Raw genomic sequence first — 10,208 nt, 5'->3', positions numbered from 1 at the left:
TGAGGAGTAATGGGGTTTCCTCTGTGGCAGATGAACAAGGATCACACAGAGAGATATCTCCCATGTATCAGTATCCATGGTAACATTCTAAGCAAGAAGGATACACGCTAACACGACTCATCCACCCCAGAAATTTTTAGGAACAACAAGCAGAACAACAGCAACAACAACAACAAAAAAAGGCAATTCCCACACAGCAACTAGAAATCTCCTTGAATTGTTAGATGCCCTTTTGGCCTCTCCCCTTTGACCAAATTTCTTCAAAAATCAGCCCCTGCTTTGTGGTCTATATTCTTTACTCAAGCAGCTATCTCAATTATTTGCATCCTTCAAATATTTGTGTCTTTACATTTTCACTGGGGATGGGGAACCAAAAAGGGACCAGTGAATCCTGAGGAGCATAGCATTTTTTCATGTCTTTTCATTCTATCAATGTTATCTTCCTTCATTCAAATGGAAAATTCACCAAATCTCTTTCCCTACAGGGTGTTTTACAGAGAACCATTCCTCTCCCATCCCCCCCATGTCTGTCCCTCCTCCCCCTACAGTGTAACCGTGATTTCTATGACTGCACGATTTTAATAAGGATTCTTGGCAGGTATGATGAAACAAACCTTCTGTCACTAGTGATATAGTTTACGGGCTTGCTAAAGCATCTCTTGTTCCCATGAAAGTCAGTCCTTGCATGCTTGTGTGTGCGGTAAGGAGTTTAAAAGCGCTGGGAAGACACCACGCATGTGTTAATTCGTGCTGCAGCAGAGTGCATCACTTCCACTTTGACCTCGCAGTTAATCTGCGTGATAGTTAATCACGCAGAGTCTTTGATTTTTTTTTAATTTCTTTTAAACACACACACACACACAGTCTTAGCCCTGCCTGCCCCCACTAAAGGAAAAAAAACAAAACAGCAAAAAAAATAAACCTAAAACGATGGACCGGGGGAGTATGTGTAAGTGTGAGGGGCAGGAGAATGTGTAGAGTGTGCGCGCATCTCTCTCCCTTATTTGTCTCGGTGTGCGTCTCTCCCTGTACCCTCCCCCTGCCTCAAATACATTATTCCCCCAGACTTGGAAGCCGCTCCCAGAGCTGACGCTTTGATGGTATCTGCAAGCGTTTGTGCTGATCTTATTTCTGCCCCCTGAATATTAATTCCCAATGCTGGTGGCAACACAGCACCTCGGGGACGGGACCTACTAGAAGCAGGTGGGGGGGAGCCACCATCAGATCATAAGCATAATAATAATACAAAGGGGAGGGATCCTTCTGCAACCAAAGGCTAACGGCAGAGGAGGAAAAAAAAAAAAGCGATGAGTCCGACAAATATATGGAGCACAGGAAGCTCAGACTACTCGACTCCCGTATTTTCACAGAAAATGACGGTGTGGATTCTGCTCCTGCTATCGCTGTACCCCGGGTAAGATGTGCTGATTTCAGCTTTGTTTTGTTCCGGAGAGGTGGGGGAGGGGGAGGCATGTGGAAATAGGGAGACCACCCAGATTTTAAACACTGTTCTGGGATATGGGGTTATAATTTAGGGGAATTTGAAAATATGGGACAGAAAAGAGAGGGAGGAAAGAGAAAGGTCACTTTCATTTATTTCTCTTTTTTAAATTTTATTTGTTTTGATTTAGAGTAGAAAAGCTAACGTCATGAAGACTTTGTATTTGGGGAGTAGCATTTTGATAATACTGCAATCTGATGTGGAGGTGGGCTGTACTGATACATGCCGGCCATTGAGGCCATGTTGGAGACGTTTTGGGTGGGGGGGTCTGGAACACAGAACTGCAAATGGGATCCTGGCTCACACCCAGGAGATGTATGTGTGTGGTGGGGAGGGGTTCTGCTCCTGTGCACCAAAGTATTGCTTGCTCCTGCGCCTGGGCATTCTTAAGATCAGTCAGCCAGATTTTCTATTCAGCCCCATTGACCTAGCAGCAGATTTCCTGATGGGCAGACATAGTTCAGCACCAGGGACAGCAGTCCCACTTAGGGCCAAAAGGAAAAGCCGCTTATCTAACCCCATAAGACACTCTAATTCTACACAGGACATCCCTATAGGGAATACAGGAGGCCAGGGGAGCCATGGAACACTAAAAACCTCCGGTGGTATTCTGATTTCCCTCCACCTTCCAGGAGATGGGAGGAAGGCTGTGGGCATGGGGTGGAGAATGAAGTTGATGAATTTATAGAGGATATATGGCTAGAAAAGAGGTGGTCTTGCTGCAGTGTTAAAAAAAAAAATAAACTGAACCAGGTGAATGTTAAGCCAAAATTGTGAAGTTATATATTGATTCCTTAAAGTCTTGCTGCACTAAATGGAAAAGATGGGTAGGGGGAAGATGAATTCCTAAAAATCATGAGCAAGTATGTGCTCTGAAGTGTTTTGTACCTAAATTTTTCTGAACTTCATTGCAGCAAAAGTATAGGAGACTATTCCTCCACCTATAGGTTATCATTTATCTACACACCTAAATAGCCCCTGGCACCACACCTACACATACCCTCAGGATTTCTAGCCAGGGCCAAAGGCAAGTTAGAAGTCTACTACTTATATTTCTTACTTTGTTCTACACTGTCATTTTGAAATAAAGCTCTATAAGAATCACTGTCATCCTCTTCTACCTCCCACTACACAAAAAGAAGAGAAAAAACTAACTATAGAAGAAATCATGTCATTGTCCTAAGGTTTTTGTGGCAGTTGATACTCTTATGTAGTAGTTGTGACAAAAGAAGACAAAAGGGATGAGGGTTAAACTATTATTAAAAATTTATGGTCAACTTCTCTGGTCCTCCATTCTTTAGGGGAGGTATTGAGAGACACAGATTTCTGATAAAGAAGAGACCCAGGGAAAACCAAGAGTGCAAACCTTTTCTTGGCGTTTCTAAGTAGAGACAAGGTCTGCTTAATTCTTTCAGCACTTTTCATACCTTTGTTCTTTACTATAAAAATAGAATACATTTTTTATTAAGAGTATAAGATTAAGTAGCTTTATCAGAAGTATAGACTGCCTTTTACTGAAAATTGTTCTATGCAATACATTTGAGTAGAATCCTGGAAAAAACATTTTTTTCTATTTAAAATTTATACATATATTTTTCTGTTCAATGTCGTGTGTAGCTCTTAATTTGTTTCAGGAATTAAGGGGTTGATAGTTGCTATCAATAGAATATCATCCTCATATTCTTACCATTTATGAAACCTGTGGATTGAAATCTAGACAGGACATAGGGAAATATGTCTTTCCTTCCTCTTCATGTCTATCTTAGGAAACAATTTTATAACTAAATAGATGAAGATATTCTTATTTATTTCCAATGGCCTTATTTTAATAAAAATGTGTAATTTTATTATTATTCACAGTATCATATTTAAGATGAATTTTGCAAAAGCTTTGACTTTTCTTTTTCAATATTATATAAGAAGTAAAAGTTTAGTGATACACTTTAATTTTCAATTCATTGCCTAGTACCTTAGATGAGCTTTTTAGATAGCTCTAAATAGTGAAAACTATGTGTCATGTAAACTCTCCAATAAGAGGATTTGCATATTTTCTTAGTAATGAGAGGCAATGGAGTCATTGCAGTTTAATGCAGAGAATGTGATCAGAGTTTCAGTTTACTGCAATCTCATAAAAAAAAAAAAAAAGGCCATTTGAGTGGCTGAATAGTGCCAGATGGAAACAGAAGCTTTGATGTCTAAAGCTGATTCTAAAGAAGGACAAAAAACATCTGGGAAAATGTGGGGTCCTAGGAGCCAATTTAAAAGAGGTTTTGGGGGTAAATAGTGGCAGTAGAACTACCTAGAAAGTTGAAGAGAACTCTAGAAAACAAATATTTAATTGACTTTTTCATAGAACTACAAAGAATAAATCTTTATCCCTTATTAAACTGACAAAATTTATTATGTTGTATTTATATAAAAGGAAAAAGAGGGATATAAAGCATTGGGAATAGGATGTTAACACCTAATATCTCTTCTTATGTGGGAAATATTAATTTCTCAAACTCAAAGTTATATAAACTCTCCTGCATCTTGTATATAGTTCTACATTAAGAATCACCTAGACGACTTACTAAAATGAAGATTTCTGACCCATACACAAAGATTATGAATCATTATTTCTGGGATGGAGCTCAGGAATATTCACTTTCAACAAGTACCCTAGACCCACATTGAAAAAAAGTGGCACTTACTTTGCTGGTTTCCAGAAGTTGATTCATCACCATATTTAATATTTACAAGTGTTTTGACTATTGCTACTTCATTATTCAACTGAGCACAATAAGTCAATTTTACACACAGAATTTTTCATTGGTAACATTGGGTATATTATATAAACCACAAAGGATAAGGAATACCTAGAAAGAATTTTAATAAACCCAACTCATGTGAGTAAACATTGGCTGAAAAAATTAAATATTCATGCATATATGAATGTGTGTGTACTAAATTTATTATGTTGTATTTATATAAAAGGAAAAAGAGGGATATAAAGCACTGGGAATAGGATGTTAACACCTAATATCTCTTCTTATGTGGGAAATATTTATAAAATACATACACTCTGTGTGTAGCTGTTCATACATACAGATTTTAACACAAACTTTACAATTTTATAAATTCTTTCAATGTAACTACATTCTATCTCAGAGTAAAAATAATCTAGCAAGAAAAAAAATTGTAATATAATAGAATTTTTGAAATAAATTGGAATAAGTGCTAAAAGTCAATATGTTTTTATTTCTATTATAATAAAATACAATTTTTATAACAATTTTTTCAAGGGTAGATTAAATGGAGGAGAATTTGATTAACATTTTGATACTAAATGTAATGTTTATATTGAAGTTCTAACACTGAATCTTATTTAATTTTTAAATTTGTTTTTAATTTTTTGAGTTTATTTATTTTAAGAGAGACAGAGAGAGCATGTGCAGGGAAGGGACAGAGAAAGAGAGAGGGAGAGAGAGAGAATCCCAAGCAGGCTGTATACTGCCAGCAAGGAGCCTGACTTGGAGCTTGAACCCATGGACTGTGAGATCATGAGTTGAAACCAAGATTTGGAGGCTTAACTGACTGAGCCACCCAGGTGCCCCACACTGAAATGTAAAAGAAGAAAACTGTGTTCAAGACTTGTAAATATTTTCTATTCTTAGCTTTTCCCTGAACAGAAATGCTTCAAGTTATTCTTCTTGTGTACTGCCAAAGATTTTGACCTATAACCAATTTTTCATAGTTTGTAACTTTAGTAGGCTATGATCCTGCATGTAGAGTAAATGCAGTGATTCTTTACTATAACCCTGTCTGTTAACAGAATTCATCTCTATCTACAACCTTATTCTTTCCTTATTTCCAAATCCTCCACTTGGTTTTATTTAGAAGAAAAATAGTTTCCTCAGCATAGTTAATTGGTTAGTTGTAGACATAAAATTTCAAATAGCTTACCCCGAGGCAAATATCTACCTAGAAAAAAGAAAAAAGAAAAATTTTATCCCTGTATTTCTCAGAATCCAACTGCCCATTACCCTCTACACAAAACATTTGACTTATAGAAAGGAATTTAAGAATTGGCTTTAATATAAATAGTTACATAAATGTCTGTCTGATATGTTAGACTTCATTTAGAATAGTTAATGTCCTCAAAATAATTGAACTACAGAATATTTAATGATAGTGGTCTGTCTTCTGCACACTTGATAATTTCCTTGCACATCGATTCATTTTCAAGTTGGGAGTGCCTGCGTGACTCAGTTGGTGAAGCACCCAACTTTTGGTTTCAACTCAGGTCATGATCTCACAGTTAAAGAGTTCAAGCCCCCACATCGGGCTCTGTGCTGACAGCTTGGAGCCTGTTTGGAATTCTCTCTGTCTCTTGTTCTCAGTTTCTCTGCCTCTCCCCCACTTGCACTCTCTGTCTCTCTAAAAATAAATAAACATTAAAAAAAGAATTTTTCAAATTGAAGGGAAGTTAATATTAACTTTGGAGACATTATCTTCATTGTAAATATGTTAGTAGGACTATGGCCCCTTGTCACTGACACAATATCCTAGCCAGTCCAAGATAGGCTTTTCATTGTTCAAAAACAAGTAGGCTTTGCTGGAATGACACATACTTGTAATTGAAGGGGAACAGGTATATATTTGTCTCACTACATAGACTGGTTCTACAACCAAACTTCAGTTTATGGCAGGGTTTCAATGATTACAAAGAATCTTTGCTTAAAAAGTATTTTTGTTTTCCCACTATTATTTTCTTTGCTATTCATATGGTTTTCCTTATTAATGGGTGGAGAGTGTAATACCAGTGCTGCTTATTTAGCATTTACGTGGCACTTTATCTATAGAGTTATACAATGATTTTTTTAATGATATAGAATTATTACCATTTTTGCACTCTCATGACAATACTATAGGGATTAATGTGATTTGGAGTTAAATTTTATTTTTATTTCAAGCCACTAATGTGTAACTTAAAGAAGTGTTTTTTATTTTCTTTTAAAGGATATTTATTCTCCGGAATATGGGAGAAATGAATAGCAAACAACCTCCCCAATAAAGTCAACTGCAGAGGCTTTTTATATCTCAAAATAATCCAAGTATTTTCTTACTATTACAAGCAAAAGGGTGACTATACTTGTATAGTTTGGATTATTGCCCTAGGAATGTAACTAGTCTGTGTGTGTGTGTGTGTGTGTGTGTGTGTGTGTGTGTGTGTGTGAGAGAGAGAGAGACAGACAGACAGACAGACACACACTAGGGGAGTCTTAATCCTGCTGTACAACTAATATGCAAGTAGACTCAGACTAGTCCCTTAACCTTTTCCATATCTCATTTCTTGCAGCTATCACAAAGAAAGTATTATATTCATTATCAAATTTGTGAGACCAGAGAATAAGAATGTGCATGCAAATAGTCTCAGAAAAAATAAAGCCCCAACTTCTAGGTATAAGTTCATACTCATCTGGAAATGAAAGCTTAAGCACTTTGATACTAAGCTATCACATGCCAAAGTCAATTAAGCAGTTGCTTGTATGATTGAGGTGATTAAAATGTCAACCTTAAATATTAACATATTGAATATAGATATATATAGATATTGAAGTAGCAATATTATTTCTACTTGAATATTTAGTATGGTTGGCTCAATTTCTTCTTTCATTTTTTTCTAAGGATTTTGTTGATCTTTAATTTCATGTCTTCTCTTAGGAGATGATACTTATAATTAGCCTGAACTTCTCAATAATGGATTTATTGAACTTGCTATGTACACTCTAGAAATTATGTTTCTCTTCTAACTCCGTCTGTTGATTCTCTTTTCCTCACACCTGGACAATATCAATGACAAATACTTTAGTTTTCTATTTATTTTAGAGTTGAGAATAATCTTGTTTTGAGGTATCAAATTCTCATCTAAATTGATTTTTCAACTTCCCAATGAATTTTGTTTTTTTTTTTTCTTCTCTTCTTTTGATCAGGCTTGACCTAAGATTTGGCCTTTTCCTCTCTCGTATTATGCTATTTTTGACTATTTTTTGAGATTGGAGTGGAAGGAAAGAAGGTAATTAAAAAAAGTGGAAAGATCTTAATTTGTATTATCTGGGTGAAAGATACATAAATGCTGAGTTATTCTTTCATGGGGAAATTGGATGGATTCTGTGAAGGTACCCTCTTTCTCCTTCCCACTTTTGGGGATCTCAAGCATCACACTATTCCCTGATAGGAGTTATAAAATATGATGGCTGATGTCAGATGACACCCCTTCAGCTTCACTTCAAAATATACCCACTGTGATTCCCTGCTAGCATCATCTCACCAGATAGACAGTTTTTAAAGACAATTCCAACATAATTGCTTTTTTTTTTTTTTTTTTTTTTTTTGGCATTCATGTAGCTCATGGGAAGGGAAGGAGGGAGGAAGACAGGAAGGGAGAGAAGGAGGAAGAAAATATGAATGGAGGAAGAAAATATGAACTGATAGACTTAGCAAACTCCCTGTCAGATTCTGGAAGTGAAGATCTTTCTGACATATTCACTATTGGGGTCTTTCCAACAAGCCTATTACCTTTAGACTTTTTCAGGAGAAAATCAGCCTAGTCATTTGGACTATTCAGATTATAGAGAATAAAGGCCAAATTTATCTAAGAGTTCTTTATCTACTCTGTATTCAGAGAGTACTAAGAAGCAGTTATGCAAGTTTTCTGCTTGTGGTAGAGATAACAATTGCCTCCTTAGTTTTCCCTCACAGTGGACATCTATGAGTTGATTTCTTGACTTTCTTTTTAATTACCTTGAACTAGAAGTGGAGCAAGTACCTCCATGGGAGGAGGGGATATGAAATCGCACACAGCTCTTTCTACTCATAGGCCAATAACCTTCTTCTACAAGAACACTTCTCTCATTGATTCCTTACACTTCTATTATGTGGCTCTAAGGTAGGTATAGGAAAAGGAGTCCATGACCTGTTTTAGCCTTCTTTAGCAAGTTCTGCCTCTTTTTGGTAGCCTACCACATTTGTATTAAATGAGAGTCTAACACTTCTCGCCTCTTTTCCCCCGTTTTCAACATTGGTCATGACAACAGAGAAAGTATATTTAATATTCTGCTCCCAGGGTGCCTGAGTGGCTCAGTCAGTTAAGTGTCTGGTCTGACTTCAAATCAGGTCATGATTTCACAGTTCCAGGGTTCAAGCCCTAGTCAGGCTTTCTGCTGACAGCTTAAAGCCTGGAGCCTGCTTTGGATTTTGTGTCTCCCTTTCTCTCTGCCCTTTCCCTGCCCTCTTTCTCTCTCTTTTTCTCATTCTCTCTCAAAAATAAATAAACATTAAAAATTATTCTACTTCAAAAAATCTGTTCCTTTTGCAATGTTTCTCCCAGACGTTCACTAGCTAATTCACCTATTTCAAGTCTTTGCTCAAATATTAGCTTCCCAATGAGGCCTGCACTGATTATTCAATGTAATATTGTAAACAACTTTCAACCTTGTACTCACGATTCCACTTACCCTCATCTATGTTTGATTCGTCCTTATATTTCAAACCTTCATTAATTAAGTAGATAACTTTATTCCATGTTGCTTACAGGTTTATTATTTTTACTTTTTATTTTTGCCTCTCTTAGCTAGAAACAAAGATTGATGAAAGCAAAGTCACTGAAATGTCTCCTGATATAAACCAGGCTTTTAGAGAAGGGCTTTGCCTCTAATAGATGCTGAATAATTATTTTTTTAATTGAATAATTAAAATTGCATTTTCTTTTCCCTCAAATTTGTCTTTTTTTTTTTTAAAAAAGAAAAGCCTTTTAATTTTCACAGCAGTATCTCACTCAAAGTTCAGCATACATAGCTGTCAGTAGAAACAAGCAAACGGGTCCTACAGAGCACTGTAGTCCTTAAAGAACCTAAGCAATGGAGGAGCGCCTGGGTGGTTCAGTCGACTGAGCATCGGGCTTCGGCTCAGGTCATGATATCATGGGTTGTGGGTTTGAGCCCCGTGTCGGGCTCTGTGCTGACAGCTAGCTCAGGGTCTGGAGCCTGTCTTCAGATTCTTTGTCTCCCTCTCTCTCTGACCCCCACCCCCTGCTCACAAGGTCTCTCTCCCTCTTAAAAATAATAAAACATTAAAAAAAATTAAAAGCTAAAGAACTTAAGCAATGGTGCCACACTTGACCTTGACCAGAATTTCAAGTCCTATCCCTACTATTACTTTATGGCCCTCAGTCACCTTGATATAGTCTTAGTGTCTTCATATAAAATAAGGAAGATAACAATTTTTCATAAATTTATTCTGTATAGTAAATGATATGATACAGGTTAAGGGCTTCACAAATAGTAATCATCCCTTGTATGTTGTCAATTTTATTATTGTTTTTGTTAATACTACAGGATTTATTTCCTGAGATATTCCTAGAAGCAGAAGTATCTTTCTCCACTTCTGTTAAACTCTAAATTTTAGAAGAGTTTCTTAATAAAAAGAGTTCCTTAATAAAAATTCTGTAATTCATCAGTTTCCTATCTTGTATAAGAAAAAAAAATAGGGGAGAGGTCCCTCAGTATGTAGAATACCTATGCTAATCATTCATTTTAGGCCACTATTGTAACCTTAGTATTTCTAACATATGTCGATTAGATCCCAATATAATAAGAAAATATATGCTAATGTTTGAAACCTCTTGAAAATAGCTTTTTTAATATGCAAAGAAGGATCTTTTTTC

General features: G+C 36.3%; 1 protein-coding gene across 2 annotated transcripts in view; it reads left to right on the top strand.

Annotated features, from left to right (window-relative positions):
• The first annotated feature begins 992 nt into the window (after positions 1-992).
• GABRG2 (gamma-aminobutyric acid type A receptor gamma2 subunit) overlaps positions 993-10,208 on the top strand; it is a 110,426-nt gene continuing 101,210 nt past the window's right edge. For both annotated transcript variants that reach the window (XM_029942906.1, XM_029942905.1), the window contains exon 1: positions 993-1,414. In XM_029942906.1, the coding sequence (XP_029798766.1) occupies positions 1,308-1,414 (107 nt within the window). In that variant the 5' untranslated portion in view covers positions 993-1,307. The remainder of the gene's footprint in view (positions 1,415-10,208) is intronic.

The sequence above is a fragment of the Suricata suricatta genome, chromosome 6 (genome assembly GCF_006229205.1).
Source record: "Suricata suricatta isolate VVHF042 chromosome 6, meerkat_22Aug2017_6uvM2_HiC, whole genome shotgun sequence".
Lineage (NCBI taxonomy): Eukaryota > Metazoa > Chordata > Mammalia > Carnivora > Herpestidae > Suricata > Suricata suricatta.
This window is presented reverse-complemented; position numbering and strand designations above follow the sequence as displayed.